Raw genomic sequence first — 18,975 nt, forward strand, 5'->3', positions numbered from 1 at the left:
TATATTCCTGTAATAATGGATCAATGCACTGCAATATTTTTGTCAATAATGTTTTTTGATTGAGCTCTATTCTATTAAACTCAGATTTAGGTGTGTTTTTCGAAAATGTAATTTATATTGGTTGCCACAAGATGGGTTCAATAAGATTTTATTGGGTTTTATGACTAATATCGAAAAAAACATCATCATCATATTATAATTTCTGTAAACTGTTGTTTCGGTGTTTTAGACTGAACTACTATAAATTGTGTGTTTTTATGAAGTTTATTAAATTGTTGAATATTTGAGTTAGTAAAACGTATGTTTGTGGTTGCATTTGTTGGATAAAAAATAAAGCCACAAGATGGCGCTGTTTTCTAACGTACTAAAACCACAGCCGAGATACAACAATCACGAGGCGTGTCTACGTTCAAGTACCGTCTGTAAAGAACATTAACTTGGAAGCATTTATTATTTTTTTGCTACCTTTGTCTATCTTTCACCTTTATAGTCATCCCATTGTGATGTTTTTATCTGACAGAATATTAAAACTATGGATTGTGTTAATTAATACAAGTAAATAAATTAAACTAGACTAAATTGTGGATGTCTTGGGTGTCTGCCGGCTAGCACTAGGACCCCTCAGCTGCCTGTCAGCTGACGGGTCAGCCAGTTATATGCGTCGCGAGACCGTATGGCCCGAAGCTTTCTCGGCTTGTTGCGAAAACGGATGTTCCTGCTGTAACAGGCCCATGTCTGAAAACCCAGACAGACGGTCACATTTGTACAGAAAGTCAGTTACACACAAGTACATCCGCCAAGCTAGAGCAGGTAATTTTCTCTGTGCATCTCCTGTTTCTTTATCCCCTCCGGGAGAACGCGTTAGCGTGTCGTCCTTTGACAACAATGTGAGCTTATGTTGTTTCTTTATCCGCAGCAGCAGCAGCAAGATGGAGTGCGAGTGGAAGCCAGACGAGCAAGGACTTCAACAAATTCTACAGCTGCTGAAAGAGTCTCAGTCGCCAGATACGTCCACGCAAAGATCCGTCCAGCAAGTATCCTTTTCAGAGCAGCGACACGGCTAATAACAAAATCTCCTATCGTTATTTTAGTGCTTAATAATCGCGGATAGGCTCAACAGGCTAGCGATAGCTACACTAGCCGGGGTGGCTACCGTTAGAAGGAGGTACGCTGCTGCTTTTTGTCTCTTAATAAGCTCAACATCCTACAAGCTAAGCAGGTCGTGCTGGGCTGAAATGTCTGACTGTTTATAATAGTAGAAATCCGTGTAATAAGATCAGGTTAATGTAACAAAGGCGAGCTAACATCGCTTGATGCAACAGCTAATCGGATCCTGGACCTTGTATTTTGCCAGTGTATTGCATGTTTACTTCATAAATATCATCTATAGCTTTAATCATAATCAGCACTGTTTTGGTTACAGTTGGATGAAATAACCTCAAAGGGTAACGTGACACGTTTTCAAAGCAAACAAAATCCTCTTATTACGGTGTAATGATGATTGTATTAATGACATATATAGGGCAGTGTCATTTTACACCATAAACACAACATCAGTCTGCAATTGAGTGTGTAATGCTAAATATCTACACAAAAATATATGTTCATAACTTAATAATAAATAATAATAATAATACATTTTATTTACAATGCACTTTACATTTGACAGCAAATCTCAAAGTGCTACATAAAATCAGCAAGGCAATAGTATAAAACTAATCAATAAATAAAAAAAGAATAAAGAACAGAAAGAAAAACAGCATAAAGTGCAGCATAAAGCTTGGTAATAATGTAAAGAAATTACAAAATCACATCTTTAATAATTTAAGATTAAGATTAAGAATACCTTTATTAGTCCCACAATGGGCACAATTTCCTTAAAAACATAGCATTTAGCAGTTATTTTAATAGTTGTAAAATGGTAAAAGGTAAAATATATGATGCAGCAAATAAGTAATTAAAGAGGTGAAGCTGTATAACATTTTTGCTTTGTTACTGTCGGATGCTACAGTGTCTTGCATGTGCCGTGCTCCATGCTGCTGGGCCTTATGTTTTTTGTCTGTTTGCATTCTGATCCTAAATTATTTTGCTTATGTAACACTTCCTATGTGATCATCAACTCGTAGAGAGCTGCTGTTAAAGCCCTAAAGACGCCATCTGGCTGCGTACATACAGTATTTAGTCACTTTCCAATGACATATTTATGACCCCCTACAAGCACTCCCCTCACACACTGGCATCATTATGCTGTTACATTACACCAGTGCTTTTAGACATTAACGCTGCTCTTTCTACCCTTCCCTCTGATGAATCTCTCTCGTCTTGGCATCCTCATCATGTTGCAGCTGTAATGTGCTCACAGCCTTTTAACATGCTGTATGTACAGATGTTACCTTGTTATCCTAAACCAGTTTTTTCTCAGAGACTTGAGCAGCTGAATCAGTATCCAGACTTCAACAACTATTTGATATTTGTTTTGACAAAGTTAAAATCAGAAGGTGAGCTTCAGTGTGTTGTTTTTCTTTGTGTCTGTGTGGTGTTCCTGGATTGTTTGATGGTACTTGGACAGTATGACAGTCAGACCTGTTGTTTTTTTATGTAACTGCTTGGTGAGAGGTCTGCGTGGCCATGACTCGGCTGACCCGATGGCATGTTTGCTGCAGATGATGTGGCACTCAGAATATGGGTCACTCTAATTTTAAACCTAATTCCTGGCACCATTCAACTTTCGGCTTGACTGTCTGCACAGTAGATGACCCAAATGTTAAGTGGTGTTAAGACATTTTAGGATACTGTTGCTCGAATGTAACAATTTACAAATATTCAGAAAAAAAAGAATAATAAATCAACATTAATAAATCAATTAAAAAATATGTTATATGTAATTTCATTTTATAATTTGTAATTCATGCATGCAGAATCTACTCACTCTTTTCTATTTAAGCAACATTTTGTTTCTGTGTGTGTGAATAAATAGAAATGTGATGGCAGTTTGGTCCTCTGAGCAGTCACTAGCCTTCAGAACACCTCAGTAACCTTGATTCTACTATATTTTAAAGCAGTGCTAACTTCGCATATGTACATTTCTCATCTGTCTCAAGATGAACCAACCCGGTCCCTGAGTGGTCTGATTCTGAAGAACAATGTGAAGGCTCACTATCAGAACTTCCCTAATGGTGTCTCCGATTTCATTAAGAGTGAATGTCTCCAAAACATTGGAGACACATCCCCCCTCATTCGGGCCACTGTGGGTAAGCTGCAACCTCTGAATGTGATGTTTTGCTTATAAGATGCTGCAGGGGCTGTTGTTAGCTGCCACAGATCGCTTACTTGTATCAACAAAAGAATAATACCCAGTATGGTGCTTTAAAGTTGAACTGTTAAAAGTAAATTTTCAGATGTACCTTGCATTGTTTGTGTCTTAGTAGATAAATATATTTGCTGATACTGCCACATTGAATGTACATGTAAATACTGGAACTGCGCTTCTGCTATTTGTAAAATGTCAGTAGGACATTGTCAGTACTGTGTACACAGAAAGCTTTGAAGGTACATTGCAGATTTTGGGCAGTGAGTTGTTTTGCAATGGTGGTTGATATTTTTGTCAGATGTGTTTTGTTGGACTCAAACTTGCAGCATTTCCAATATTAACACAGCATGTCTATAGCCTTTGTCATCACTGAGTGCGATAGTATGGTAAAGGTCAGCATATTATTGATCGACTCGGTTTTTAACTCACTTATATACCAATAAATCACTTCAGGGAATTCTGGGAACACTCCCTGCTAATATCACAGAATTGACCTTCATGAATATGAACAATCAGGCTCCTATCTTCACTTGATCTTGAACCTGTTCAGTGGAACCATCATGAGTAATAGTTCTCAAAGTCACAGCAGTGTAATTAATAGAAAATCCTTCCTATCACAGGGATCCTAATCACTACAATTGCCTCCAAGGGAGAGCTGCAAAATTGGCCGGAGCTTCTGCCCAAACTCTGCCTGCTACTGGATTCTGAGGACTACAACACATGTGAGGTGAGAATAAACAAGTTGGATGAAGGGTGGGATGTATATTGCTCATGAGCATGCATTTGATATATGCAACTAAAAGCAGCGCATTTGTGTTTTTTTTCTGGTGTGTCATGTTCAGTGGTAGTAATTGCTCTGCAACAATGAGTTAACATTTGTGTGTTTTGCGTTGTGGCTGTGTGGTGGGGAAAATGGGACATGCAGAGAAAACTTGCACACACATTTATGACTGTATGTTATCAGTAACCGTGGCTCTCTCTTTCTGGGCACACAGAATCCTTGTCTTTTTATTTATTTATTTGTTGTGGAAAGGGAAGAGCTAGGTCAGCTATAAAGCAGCATCTGGATAGCATCCTGCTGGCCAGATGAGCTAAAGGCAGCCTCACAGCTGGAACAGCAGCTACAGATTATAGATTACTTAACATGGAATCATTTATTCTCATTTTGTCCTTTTTTTTACCAGCAAACCATATGACCCTGTATTCTGTGTTGTACATCGTCATCCGGATTGGCTTTTTACAATGTGCATATCAGCAAAAATAGTGGAATTTGATTTTTGTTGTCCACAATTATTGTGCTCTACTGCTCTACAGTAGAAGAGCTAGTCAGTCCTTGATTTCATCAACACGCTTAATGTCATTTGGTCGTGATGGAACCAGCGCTTTTCCAATTGCAATGCAGTTTGTTGTAGTTGATCTGATTTGTGTCAGATTTGCATCTGTACTCAGGTCAGTTGTTAATGTGCTGTCAGTTGCATGTGACTGTGACATCAGCCACTTTAGGGTAGTTGGATGCATTACATTAGTAAACAGGCTCATATCAAGTAGCATGCTGAACTGTCAGCTATATTGAAGGGTAATTTAAATGCATCCTGGCAAGATTTAACAATCACTGCTTAAAGCAGGAATGTCCATGGGATTCCAGCTGCATTATTGGACGTTTAAGGAAAAGATGTGACGGAGGGGAAAAAAATGCATCTCCTTGTAGGACCATTTTCAGCCTCTCTAATAGAGGCTAGAAGACTCATTCAGAAGCTGAGATTTAGGTCAGCTATTTACTGCAGAGGATCTTGAAGTGTGTGTGTGTGTGTGTGTGCGAGAGAGAGAGAAAGAAAGTATGAGAGTGAGGCTTAACACTGAACAGTGACCAACTGTAGAAAGACTTGCAATGTTTTTGAAAAGCAGCTTTGAGGCATTAAAGCTTCTTAATGTGTAAAGTTAAAGAAGGTGAAGTTGGTGTTGGCACAAAATAAGTTTTCATTATTTTGTGGTTGATGATACATAAAATACATGTTTTTTTAACTTTCTGCATGTTTGTGTTTAAGGTCATGGAGGTGATTTTTAAATACTTTTACAACAGGTGTTACCATATGGAAACAGGAAGTGCAGTGCTGATTAACGGAGGCATGTTTGCTGTCTCATTATGCTGCTAATTAAATGGTTTCCAGTTAGCTATTATGTTATGTTCTTTGTTGTGAAAAAGAGATTCTATAAAGCTGAAGGTTTGTTAGTCTGCAGATGTGCAGAAACCAGGACATCAGACGGTGTAAATGCACTACACAGCAAATAATTTTTTTATGGTGTTGACTGTTGCCATTGACACCCATAAATAATCCTTGCTGTTAAAGCCACCAAGGCTTTGATATCTATTTTTGGGAATATATTTGGTGACTGCCAGTATACAGTTTCTGGACTATGTGTGCCTGTAATCTCAGCAATGAGAAACGTGTGAGTACATGTTAGCCATTTGATCACTATATGTGTCCTCTGTGTTGTGCATTTAAATATCATCTTCCAAAGGTGATCTTTATCATGTTAGTGAATCACCCTTATGTCCAATCTAAGCCACGTGCTGTGCTAATGTTAGGTGTAACAGGAGGGTTGGATATGTGGTGATATGTGGTAAAATGGTGGTGTGCAGCTGTTGGCTTAGACTAATATGATGTTATTGTCTGTTTTAAACATAGTATGCATGTAATAAGCTAAACACGTTGTCTCGGTTTTTAAACCCCAGCCATTGCAGCTGAACCAGACATGTCTCATTTGTGGTTTACATTAGTGGTTGCTCCATACCACCACTGTACCCTTCCCTGCATGTTCTATAAAAAGACAGAAGCAGGTGTGTCGGATGCCAAGTGTGATGCTGGCGGGTTGCTTTATATAGGTTTTGCTTGAGAGTAGTTTTACTATTTTGATTAATGACAGTTGACAAGTGGTTGCAAAAGCTTTGTGAGGGTCAGGTTCATACTACTTGCAGAGGGCCCATGATCACCTATGGTAATGCTTTATCGCCTCAGTGTTCATTTGTGCTGCAACATTATTGAGATTTTCTGGCTGGGTGTCAATAGAAGGACTTCTGAGGAGGATTACACTACAGACATTTTAGCATCCCTGGAATGCTTTATGGCCACTACTGACACACAGCCACACAGTTGCCTTTATTATGGTTTGGCATCACTGGGAAACTGCAACAATTCACTAGATGACATTTACAGAGCCCACATTTTGATAATTTTCTCACAATTATGTTTTCTGTTTATGTTCTGAAACAATTTTTTTTATTAGATTGCAGAAACATCAGCAATGTATCAGAGTCATTAGCATTTTAATTTGGAAGCAATTTACTTTCCAAGATTGTCTCCTTCAGGGTTTGTGACCTTGACAGTCTCACCTCCACCATCCTTGCTTTATTTCACTGCCTTTGGCTCCTCCACTGTTTTTTTTCTGAGACCACACTATCTGTCATCTGAAAGGAATGCCGACATGGGAGCGGTATCCATGGCAACACATTTTAGACAGCGTTGGTGTCGGCACTGTGGTGTTTTTTTGTATCTGCTTGTCAGACTGCATATTTTTGTGAGAGACGCTAAGATCTGCAGCATACTGTGAGCATGCATACTAACCATCTGTCAAGCAGCTAATATTAAGAAAGAGGTGTTTATGTGTGTGTGTGTGTATGTGTGCGCTTGCGTGCTTGCACTTATAGTATGTGTTTGCATAACTGCTTGCCAACTGTTTGAAGGTTATTAGAGAAGAAGTGGATAAGTCCTTTTGAAAGACATGGATGAGTAGGTTGAAGATATGTTTTAGCAAAATTTAGAAATAGATTCTCTCGCGTCCACTAAAAACCTTTTTTGTATATGACATAAAATTAGTTCCAGCAGTGCTAATGGTACTTGCAACAAATCAAAATGATGATTTGCATTTTATTTATTTGTATTTGTCACTTTGATATGCTTGTTGCTTCTACTAACAAATCATCTTCATTTGTATCATTATATTTTTCAGTGTCTCAGTAAGATTTGAACCTGCCTAACTTCTCAATTCAATTCTTTGTTGTTTTTATCACTTCCTTGTTCCTCTACCTTAGGGAGCCTTCGGAGCCCTGCAGAAGATCTGCGAGGACTCTGCTGAGATCCTGGACAGTGATATGCTGGATCGTCCACTTAACATCATGATCCCCAAATTTTTGCAGTTTTTCAAACACAGTAGTCCCAAGATCAGGTATCAGCATTCCTTTTTTTTCCAAATGTTTGAAAGCTGATGTTACACAATATGGACAATTCAACATTTATTGTGTTTGTTACCAGTTATGTAACATATTGTTACAAAGAATTAAAAAGGTTATATTTGTTGAGACAGGGCAAAGAAAAATAGAAGCTGCATTCATAGCATGTAACATGTGAGGGAAACCATGTCGTAACTTCTGAAGTGGTGGTTATTGTGTTGCAGGTCTCATGCCATTGCCTGCGTCAATCAGTTCATCATCAGCAGGACTCAGGCTCTTATGCTTCACATCGACCCGTTCATTGAGGCAAGTTCACCTTTAATGCATCTGGCTTGATGTGTGCACATGAACACAAAAAAGAGACAAAATATGTATTGTTCTGCAAACAACTGTTCTTTGTAATTATTCCCTATACATCCCTATCTTAGGTCACCATTCTCCTTTAGGTAGAGTAGCTACTGCACTGCCAGGTTGTCTGTGGTTTCCTCGCCACTCGGTTTATGTTCCATGCCTCCAAATTGTGCTGCTTTTTAAAAATGTATTCTTAAAATGTTGTTTTAAAACACATTTTCTAAACTGTGAAATATGTTAAAGGCTATTTTTTGTTGTTGATTTCATATAGCCTGTAGTTTTCCCCTGACCTAAAAAAAAAAGATTTGCAAAAAAATCTCATTTTAAAAGCCCTGAATCACTGATTCAATTTAAACAATAACAAGAACCTGCACTGAAACATTAGAAGATGTATACATTCTTGCTTCTGTTTCTTTCATAGAACTCTGCAGTAACACCAGTAATAGTAGCATTATTTTTAACCTCTGTCTTTCTGTTTTCTACAGAATCTGTTTGCACTGGCGACAGATGAGGAGCCAGAAGTAAGGAAAAATGTCTGCAGAGCTCTGGTCATGCTGCTGGAGGTCCGCCTTGATCGTCTCCTGCCACATATGCACAACATCATAGAGGTGACTGTGTAGTTTTGTAACACAGGTATCATTTTACAGCCATTAGTGATGGTGTCTTATGGATGTTGGATTAATTTTTTTTTTTTTTAATTTTTGTCTCAGTACATGCTACAGAGGACTCAGGACCACGATGAAAATGTTGCCTTGGAAGCCTGTGAGTTCTGGCTTACATTGGCAGAGCAGCCGGTGTGCAAAGAAGTGCTGTGTGGTCACCTCTCCCAGTAAGAATACACACACACACTCAGTACACAGACTAAATCTCCAATGCCAATTTTAAAAGCAGGTGATTCATAGCAACCTTGGCAGTAAATTAGTTAACACCTTGTGCCATGGTGATATTCTTCTTCCTCCTCACCTCACGATGACTGATTAAAAACCCACTGGCTGTTAAGCTCAGTTGTAAGATCTATCACCAGACTGCTACATTAAACTGTGCCCACAGCAGGAATCAGATGGGAGAGATTGCCTGCAGGCCCTGACCTATCCTTGCCCTGTCTGCTCATAATTTTTCCTCTGGCTTCTTCCTCTCCAGACTCACTCCAGTGCTTGTCAACGGGATGAAGTACTCTGAGATTGACATTATCCTGCTCAAGGTCAGTTTATATAGCCTAATGTGTGTACCTGTAGGTACAGTGATGAATCACTGCACCTCTCAAAGTGACATGTAGTCCATTTTAACTGTCTGTGATGCCCAAATGTATTTGTGTTGTATACATTTTTATCACAGACATATTGAACTTTCATAATGATTATAATTTTTCATACGCATACAACCCACATTGCAGTCACCATTCAGGTTAAGTGTGTAGTGTAAACTTCTACGAGTGTTCATGTTGTGCGTTTGCCATCAGGGGGACATTGAAGAGGATGAAGCCATTCCAGACAATGAGCAAGACATCCGACCACGCTTTCACCGTTCTCGCACAGTTGCCCAGCAGCATGAGGGTGATGGTATAGAGGAAGAGGAGGATGAGGAAGATGAACTGGATGATGATGATACCATTTCTGATTGGAACCTGCGTGAGTTCACCACCTGTGTAAATGGAGCTGTCTTGCTCTTTCACCTACGTTTGTCCCCTTAACATCATAATTTGTCCTTTTTCATCGATCTCCTGTGACTTTGGAGACAGTATATTGATTTTGTGTCTTCTCTTTGCCTGTTATGTCTTTATGATGTTTGTCTGCACTGTGTTTCTATGTATGTATGTCTATGCGTTTCTCCATATGTTAGGCAAGTGTTCAGCGGCAGCACTGGATGTGTTAGCAAATGTGTTCAGGGATGATCTGTTGCTGCACATTCTGCCCCTTCTCAAAGAGCTGCTCTTCCACCCTGACTGGGTAGTTAAAGAGTCTGGCATTCTAGTGCTGGGGGCAATAGCTGAAGGTAAGAAAATAAGCGAAATGTCAGGGAGTAAAGTCCCTTTTTGAATATAGAAACGGAACAAAAGCATGTTTAAAATTACTCTCTTCTTATCACTGTCTCCAGGCTGTATGCAGGGCATGATCCCATACCTACCTGAGCTCATACCCCATCTCATCCAATGTCTCTCTGACAAGAAAGCCCTGGTGCGATCCATTACCTGCTGGACACTTAGCCGCTATGCGCACTGGGTTGTCAGCCAGCCCCCAGATATTTACCTTAAACCTTTAATGACGGAGCTCCTCAAGCGTATTTTGGATAGCAACAAGCGTGTGCAGGAGGCGGCTTGCAGGTGAGCAAAAAGTTGTGTGCACTAAAATCTCTGGGTTGCATTTGGATATTTTTTTCTTTCAGTGAGTTGAAATCAAGATTTGCTTTTTGTTTTGTTCTCCTTACCAGTGCCTTTGCCACTTTGGAGGAGGAGGCTTGTACAGAGCTGGTGCCCTACCTGGCATTCATCCTGGACACGCTGGTGTTCGCTTTCAGCAAGTACCAACACAAAAATCTGCTCATCCTTTATGATGCCATTGGTACACTTGCAGATTCAGTAGGACACCATCTCAATAAACCGGTATGGACAATATCAGGATGTGCCCAGTTTCACTTCATATTTCTATGTGAATGGTACTTTAGTGCATACCTTTTACTCCCCTTCCTCATTTTACTGTTTTGTCATTCGTACTAGGTCTGCTTCCACATTTACAAACTGAATTTATTTTTATTAGGAGTATATCCAGATGTTGATGCCGCCATTAATTCAGAAATGGAACCAGCTGAAAGATGAAGACAAAGATCTCTTCCCCTTGTTAGAAGTGAGTTTTTTGTGCAGAGCTATAGATATATATTCATGCAGTTTCAGTTCAGGTTCTGGGATAACAACTTTGTCTGGATGTATCTGCATTCTTTAGTGTCTGTCTTCTGTTGCCACTGCCCTGCAAAGTGGCTTCCTACCCTACTGTGAACCGGTGTACCAACGGTGTGTCAACCTGGTCCAAAAAACTCTTGCTCAGGCCATGGTGAGTGTGTATGACTCCAAAATGTGCACGTTGACAAATCTATGTTAAGTGGAATGAGCTTTTTTCTTAACCATTAAAGGTAGGGTTGGAGATTTCATTCTGATGCACTTTTTGTTAAATTAGTGTAACTTCTCTTTACAATCCGATAGCAACCGATAAGTTCGGCAGTTTCACTTTAAAACGAAGAATATTAATCATTTGTGGAAGCTATTAAACACTAAAACATCAGCCAATCCTACGAGGGGCCCCTGCGCGTATAGTTGGCTGGTTGTCACTCTCTTCCTGCTCTGCGCACATCAGAGAGGTACGTGCATGATGACCGAAGTCACAGACTGGTTGGGAGGCGTGGCTTCGGGGTGAGCGCCGAGAGAAAGGGGCGTGTGTTTACTTTCAAAATCGGGCTGACTCTCACTGAGTTTTCAAAATCTCCTACCCTACCTTTAACAGTAGTTAAGTGTTGTGGTTACACTTTGCTGTGCTGCCCCCAAGTGGTGATAAAAAATAAATGCAGGTTTGATGTGCATTTTTATCCTTCTCCTCTGCCTTTCCAGCTTCACCAGTCACAGCCCGACCAATATGAGGCCCCTGACAAAGACTTCATGATTGTGGCTTTAGACCTTCTTAGTGGGCTGGCTGAGGGTTTGGGAGGCACTATTGAGCAGCTGGTTGCCCGTAGCAACATCCTAACCCTCATGTACCAGTGCATGCAGGTGAGGAGCTGTCAGCATGGATAGATTAATAGACTAGTAAAGTGATTTGTATTGTTTACTGTTATGCTCTGTGACTGTTCAGGACAAAATGCCTGAAGTGCGTCAGAGTTCTTTTGCTCTGCTAGGAGATCTGACCAAGGCTTGTTTCCAACATGTCAAACCATGCATTGGTATGTTCTTTTTACTATGAAGCATTGCTGGGGTATCAGTTGTTGGTCAGTTACTAAGTTGTTCACTTTCCTTCTTTTAGCTGATTTTATGCCCATACTGGGTACTAATTTGAACCCAGAGTTCATATCAGTGTGCAACAATGCAACATGGGCAATTGGAGAGATTTCTATACAAATGGGTGAGTGCTTCTTTCATAATATGTCACCCTTTACACTAGTGTATAAAATGTGGTTTAACAACATTTCTTCTTCTTACAACACCCTTAGGGCCTGAAATGCAGCCATATATTGCAATGGTGCTGCACCAGCTGGTGGAGATCATTAACAGGCCCAATACCCCAAAGACTCTACTGGAAAACACAGGTACCACTTGGTGGTAGTGCTGAGCCAGCCAGCCAGGTCGCCACAAACACACAAACACAAACACAGAGTGAGGTTCTCTTATACACACACATACTCAGGTCCATTCAGCCAGGATTTACCACACTTACAAGAATGCCTGTCCTGCCCTTTAATCTCTGTCCAAACAACCCTTCCCAAGAAATGCGCCTTACGGGTTTTGCTGGTTTTGCCAAAGTATGCTAACTATTTCAGGTACTGATTTGTAACCTGGCACAGTGGCCTGCACTTCAGGATAAAAGACAAAGAAAACCTGGGCAAGCCCTGGTGTGAAGTTTTTTGCGCCCCTTATGTAAGCAAACCATGTAAGAGCACAGTCTTGGAAAGAACTAATGTGGACTGACTGTGCACTCTCAGATGAAGCAAACAAACAAAAAGCAAAGCACAGGCAGTAGATGGATAGATGACATCAGAACCTCACATACTTAATTCAGTCATGATTACTAAACAGCTTAACTATCCTAAATGATTTCAAAAAACACCTAAACTGACTAATTTCAGGGCACCAAGTCTAGAAAATCCTTTCTTGAAGGGGTTACACTCTGCTCTTGTCATTACAACTTAAATTGGAAAGTAGTCAAAACATGCATGCAAGGGTGAAGTGTGACCTGCCATGATTTAAAAACAAAAAATAAATACAAAATAAGGACTCTGTAGACGTGTTCCTGTTTGTTTGCTGTCAGTTTATTTGTTGCTTTTATTTACTGTTCTTTAAATGTGGATGCATATCTGCCAATAGATGTTAAATGTTGTTAAGAATGGCAAATGTTTGATGCAGGATACATGATAATTATAACTCGTGACATAATGTGTCTCATTAGTTTTCACAATATCTGGCAAGTAATGGTTGCTTGTTTTCAATAAATCCATTGAAAACACTACAAAAAAAGGAACAAAATTAATAAAGGACATGAGATGTTGTAGCCAAGTGCAAATCATATTTGTCAGAACTGGTTTATCACTGGAACTAAATTTAAAACAGTCATGTAATACCACATTGAAAGGGGTGGGTGTGGCTGTAAATTCTTGGTAGTGTGTGCCGGCACTCTTTACTTTGCCTCTGATCAGCTGATCCTGCACTGAACTTTACTCTAATGAGCATACCATCTGCTTTCTGCATGTGTCATTGGACTGTTCATAAATGCCTGTTTGTTAATGAGAATGTTGCATAGTTTTGTGTCTCTTAAACTTAGGTCCTCCCTCCTCTCTGCCTCATAAGAACCTGCTGTGCTGGATACTAGTCTCCCTCCATGTAGTTGGCTTGGAGTAATCCGTCATTTCTTTTCAAAACGAACAAAAAAAACATTTCTGTTTCTTATAATATTAACATCTGTGAGTTTAAGGGAGAAATCTCTGAAAATCCATGTGACCTGCTCTTGTTTAGGACAGTCACTTGCACATGCTACACCTTTGCTAGCCTGTGTCTTACATTTGAAAATGAGCTAATGAAATTCAGATTTGTTTGATCCATGTGATTTCTGAAAGCAGATGCCATTGTTTGCCTTTTTCTATGAATGTCTTGTCAAAGTTGTCAATGTGTTCTCCCTTAAACGTGTTGTATGTCTTTTTTTAGAGTGTCATATTTTACATTCCTCCCCATGACTTGAAGGGGGCAGTAATAATCAACGCTAGTGAAATCTTCTGTTTTATTATCATACACAGATTCTGTTGATTTATGTCTCTGAGTTGTTTGTTTTTTCTTTATTTTTCTCCTCCCCTCCTCATTGCTCATGTCTTGGTTGGCGTTTGGTGGTGTGTAACCGTGATTGCGTTACCTTAGCAATAACAATTGGTCGTCTTGGTTACGTTTGTCCTCAAGAGGTGGCACCCATGCTACAGCAGTTTATAAGACCCTGGTGTGTATTATTCAATCTTTTATTTAATTCATCTTCTCTCTGCTTTCTTCTGATCTTCTCGTCTGTCGCCCTTTGCTCCCTTTTCTACCCTGTTGCTCTCCTCTTCTTCTCCTCCTCCTCACTTTCCTTCTCAAAAGAAGTCTTTTCAGTTGTTTTTCTTATCAGTTTGTAATCATTGCCAACCGTGTGACTAACCCTGTCCTCTTTTAGGTCCTACTTGTGATTTGTTTTTTTGTTTTTTGTTTTTTGTTTTTTGCCTCAATAGCACCTTCATGTATTATACATTAATTTGTTTAATTTCTAGTTTTTTTGTCATTGTTAACTGTCGCTAACAACCTAAATGATGCATGGGATCAGATTTGTCACATGCCTGCTGGTTCAACAACAGAGAAAGGATGCAGTCTTTTAATGCCAAAGAGCATTCCTAAATCCCTTTCTCATTTAGTACCGTAGTCACCCAGCTGCATGTGCCTCTCCCAAAATGACCCCAGACCTTCTCTAGTCAATCTCTCAAAATATAATGTTATATTCAAGGTGCTATAGATGAGGTTTTGCTGAACACACTGCTCATAGACAACAGTTATTAGTGATGAAAGTAGATGTGTTAAGTGTAAAAAATGTTTGATTTTTTTTTTTTACTTTAATCTATTTTGTGTGCATGCTTCATGTGTTGTGGTAATCTCTAGTCATGATAGACACATTGTTTTACTGATTTGTGAATAGAGTCTAATATGTTACAATTATGGAAGAAAAGGCTTGATAAGAAAACACATTTGTATCAAGAGCATTTTCATTAGTCATACAAAGTGGCTGTTATTACAAGTTTATAAAGTGCATACGGTATGTATGATGTTAAATATGACCTTCAATTGTTATCAGGTGCACTTCTCTACGAAATATACGAGACAACGAGGAGAAAGACTCTGCATTCAGAGGAATTTGCACTATGATTAGTGTAAATCCAGGAGGTGTAGTGCAGGTGAGATGCAGCTGTAAGATGGTAGTGTGGGCAATTCATGTTGTTGAAAGTTGAAATGTTGTCTCACCTCTCTTTTCTGGACCAGGACTTTATATTCTTCTGTGATGCAGTGGCCTCCTGGGTAAATCCAAAGGATGATCTCAGAGACATGTTCTACAAGGTAAAAGTGGAAAGTAACAAAAAAGGATTGAGATGAAATCGCCCCTAGTGGTCAAATTTAAGAATTGCAGTTTCTTGTCCTGCCATAGACGAGATCTATTTTAAAAGGCAGTGCACTGTTATAGCTTAAGCTTTTCCTGGTGTTTGGTTTCAGATCCTTCACGGGTTTAAGAACCAAGTAGGAGAGGAGAACTGGAGGCGCTTCTCAGATCAGTTCCCAATGCCGCTAAAGGAGCGGCTGGCAGCCTTTTACGGGGTGTAACTGTTTCCTAAAGCACTGTGCCTCATCATTGGGGTCAGTTTCCTCTTGTTTACACACATTCTGATATTTGTATTTGTTGGAAATGTTTTAATGAGCCCTTTCTTTTCTTCACAGGTTATTCACAATGGGAGACAATATAGGGAACCATCCCAGGGAACATGTTACCCTTTAGTGGGGGGAAGGGTCTGCCTGCTGAGGGAAGGGAAGGGATGCCGACCCCCCCTCCCTGACTTGGTCGACGGGGTGGGAGGGAGGTGATAGCTGCGGTTCTCAGTGCCCCTATGCACAGGCTAGGGGGATGAAAAGGGACTGGCAGAACAACCTTATCACGGGAAAAAAATCATGTAATCACATCTCAATCAGAAATTAGGAGATTTAGCACCCTTTTATTTTCTCCATTTATTCCCCAAGTATTACTTTTCTGGACTGCTCATGACAAATGTTTGCAAAACCCTGTGAAGCATTTGCTCTTTAATTTTGGTTAGTTGGGGAGAATTATGGTCTTTAGGGCAAATAGGCATTTATAAGACGACATAATGGAGTGTAGGTTGATTGGGATATATTTTCTCTAAAAACCACTAAGATAAAGATAAGCTGATGCTATGAAAGCATTTCATTGGATCCAGCCTTGGAAAAATAGATAATTGTAATGCTGCATATCACCAAGAATAAGTTATCACCTGTGTAGTTATGTGATTATTTCCTATACTTTAAGCAGGGCGGAAGTTGATGTCTTCAGAGAGCACTTCTTCTTTTAAGAGCAGCTTTTCTGGAAATAGGTAGCATGCTTTGATCATTGTGGAAAGATGTTGAACAATTTGTGATGTGTTACGTTTGACAGCTGCCATTGCCCTTTGATAAGGTTCTTTATGTAATTTGTATTTACAACACTCCTTTTTTTTCTTCTTCTTCTTCTTCTTACCAGAGAATTACGGCACTCGGCTGTAATGTAGCATGACAGGGTTTACACACTGAAATTAGGAAATGTGTAAAATCTTGGCTGTGATGTAACGTTGGAGTGAATCTCTGTTTTGGTCTTGTGGCGTGAATGTGATATGGACATTCATCAGCAAGCATATCAAAGCTTTAGATGCTTACGGTCCTTTATATTGTCTAAGCCTCAACGAGGAAAAATGAAGAAGCATGCAGGTTAACATCCTGTGTGTGTGAGCGTGTCAGCCATTATCTTATTGTTTGATAGTGACACAAATGTTGTCTGGGTGATTCATCAAGTCAATGTTGAATATGTTTCTTTCTCAATGTACTGAAGTTTTGTTATTGGTCGTTTAGCTTCTTGTGCTAAAAGCATGATCTTGAGGATGACTGTGTAATGTTTTGGGTGGCCGTCACTGTGGGATGCTTGCTTGGATGCTTTCATCTCTTGCATGTTGGTGGCCCCTCACACCCCGACTTATTATGGGAAGGAGGGAGGGAGGGAGGGAGGGGAGCTTCGATTTAAGTTTTAAAAAGTACATAGTAACCATTAATGTATTGTAACACTGGGACTATAACGTCATATGAATCTTGCTGGAGTGTTCTCCCTAAACGTTTATCCCATAGCTGGATGTATAGTTTTTAAAAACTGTGAAAGAATGTTAACGTCTCCGTTTTGCGCTGTTAAATATTTTTTTTTTTTACGTGTCCAAGTTACAGCCTGAATGTATTCCATGATGAAGAGATAGTTTATGTTTGTGGATCTTTTTTTTTATGCCCAGCCAGTCATTTTTCCTCTGCTGGCCAGAGTAATAACTGCAGTATTTTTAATCCTTTGCGATGCACATGCCATGCACCTATAATTTAAATAGCAAGTGCTTAATACGAATGATGTAGCCAAACCCTTATAACCTTAGTGTTGACACAGATCATTAAGATAGGTATTGCTGCTAAAATGTACTTATATCTAATGCAATAAGCATCTAGATACAATTGGGTTATTAGATTGTAGTAACGGAAAAGGTTCAGATCAACAATCTGATATATATATATATATATATATATATATATATATATATATATATATATATATATATATATATATATATATATATATATATATATATATATATATATATATATATAACTGGTTTCCTAGATTAAAAATGAATAAATACAGGATATAGTACATCATGGAATACAGAGGCAAATACGTGTATGTGTCTCATTTTGTGTTTTAAAGTGTTTTTGTCACATTCCAGCTGTTTGGCATGCAAATAATGGAATAATCACAGCTTGATGGCGTGGGTGTGTGTGTGTGTCTGTGAAGTCCTGGTATTCTTTCGTTGAAAGAGTTTAGGTCTCTAAAAACACACCAAACAATCCCCACTATTTCTGTGCTGTATTTCTAACTTGACTGCTGCTATACATTGTAGTTGTGTTTTCACCACTTGAATATGTGTTAACCTCAGGTTGTTTGTTTCCAGTGTTATTTGTTTTCCTCATTTCCCCCCCAATGTGTACGCCTTTTATGCATTTCCTGTCAACACCTAAAAATTAGTTAAGACAAAAGCTTGCCCTCTCATATTAGGGGATATGGATAACTGTGGGTGTTAATTGACATTAGTGTTAAAGTGTGCTACACTGCTAGCTGTCAAATGTGATTACAAAGCAGGGGTTAAGAAGAATTCAGAAATGGTAACTTGCACACACTTTATGTACTTTTTGTCAAAAGTGATTGTTATCAGACTATGGTAAATAGTAGTGTAATCTACACAATGCCTTGAGAGCAAATACTTTGAGGTTTTGTTGGTGTTTTGCAATAGATATACAATATACTGTATCTAAAGAAACAGGTAATTTAAAAAAAAGAATAGGTTGAAAACTTAAAACACAATGTTACGAACTTAAGGTTTGCAAATAAATAAGTTTGACTTTCTATGAAGCTTTATTGAAAATTTGTATTTTATAAAGCACCCACCAATAATGAGGAATGTCTAGTCGAGCTCCTTAACTGTAATTCAATTAGCCTTTAAACTTGATTAGATTATCTGCCTTCATCTTTTGCTAATAAAAGCAAAAACATCATTTTGATAGACATGGTATTTTTTTTCTCCTTTTTTTTTAAATAAGCTGCTGAATTTTAAAGAAGTAATACTTTTTGGGGCCACCAAATATTTTGGATCATGCAAAGACTCTATATTGTACTGTAGTAATTTTGTAATATTTGTAAGATGATATAGTGGGTGTGACTGGTTACCATTGCTTGAATCTGTACATTGTTCCAATAAATTGTTTACATTATTATGGCTTTTTGTCTTGTGTTTTTTATTTTTTATTTTTTTTGACGTTTTCCATATAAAGCCTCCTAGAAGCTGTTTTCTCAAAGGCTTGGCCTATTGTAAAGCAGTTCAGGCTGAGTTGACGATGACTTAAACAAGGTCTATCTTAGGCTGTCCCTAGATTCTATGCTGCATTTGACTTTGTGTGCATGTCACGTTTCACAAATAATGTGAACACATACATGCTTTGGGACAGGGGTTGCTTCAGTTGGTCAGGTCTGGGTTCAGAAAC

At 39.0% G+C, this 18,975-nt stretch overlaps 1 protein-coding gene across 4 annotated transcripts; it reads left to right on the plus strand.

Annotated features, from left to right (window-relative positions):
- Positions 1–670: 670 nt before the first annotated feature.
- Positions 671–17,468, plus strand: tnpo1 (transportin 1). 4 transcript variants are annotated; one of them, XM_028417499.1, is made up of 25 exons: positions 671–810; positions 917–1,034; positions 2,423–2,498; positions 3,102–3,251; positions 3,931–4,037; positions 7,401–7,534; positions 7,763–7,844; positions 8,375–8,497; positions 8,600–8,718; positions 9,030–9,090; positions 9,349–9,517; positions 9,729–9,881; positions 9,984–10,209; positions 10,317–10,488; positions 10,643–10,729; positions 10,826–10,933; positions 11,485–11,643; positions 11,726–11,813; positions 11,894–11,992; positions 12,081–12,176; positions 13,993–14,068; positions 14,948–15,047; positions 15,133–15,207; positions 15,361–15,501; positions 15,583–17,468. In XM_028417499.1, exons 2-24 carry the CDS (start codon positions 930–932, stop codon positions 15,466–15,468), a joined length of 2,673 nt encoding a protein of 890 aa, XP_028273300.1. In that variant the 5' UTR covers positions 671–810; positions 917–929; the 3' UTR covers positions 15,469–15,501; positions 15,583–17,468. The 4 variants fall into 4 exon arrangements, 3 of the variants coding, with proteins under 3 accessions (XP_028273300.1, XP_028273302.1, XP_028273301.1); XM_028417501.1 differs by having other exon boundaries at positions 920–1,034; XM_028417500.1 differs by having other exon boundaries at positions 671–809; positions 913–1,034.
- Positions 17,469–18,975: the final 1,507 nt, after the last annotated feature.

The sequence above is a fragment of the Parambassis ranga genome, chromosome 12 (assembly GCF_900634625.1).
Source record: "Parambassis ranga chromosome 12, fParRan2.1, whole genome shotgun sequence".
In the NCBI taxonomy this organism is placed as follows: Eukaryota; Metazoa; Chordata; class Actinopteri; family Ambassidae; genus Parambassis; species Parambassis ranga.

Coding starts and splice junctions, on each gene's coding strand:
- tnpo1 (XM_028417499.1), top strand. CDS start 930: ATGGAGTGCGAGTGGAAGCCAGACGAGCAAGGACTTCAACAAATTCTA. Junction 9,091..9,348: donor TTGACATTATCCTGCTCAAG/GTCAGTTTATAT, acceptor GTTTGCCATCAG/GGGGACATTGAAGAGGATGA. Junction 10,934..11,484: donor AAACTCTTGCTCAGGCCATG/GTGAGTGTGTAT, acceptor CTGCCTTTCCAG/CTTCACCAGTCACAGCCCGA.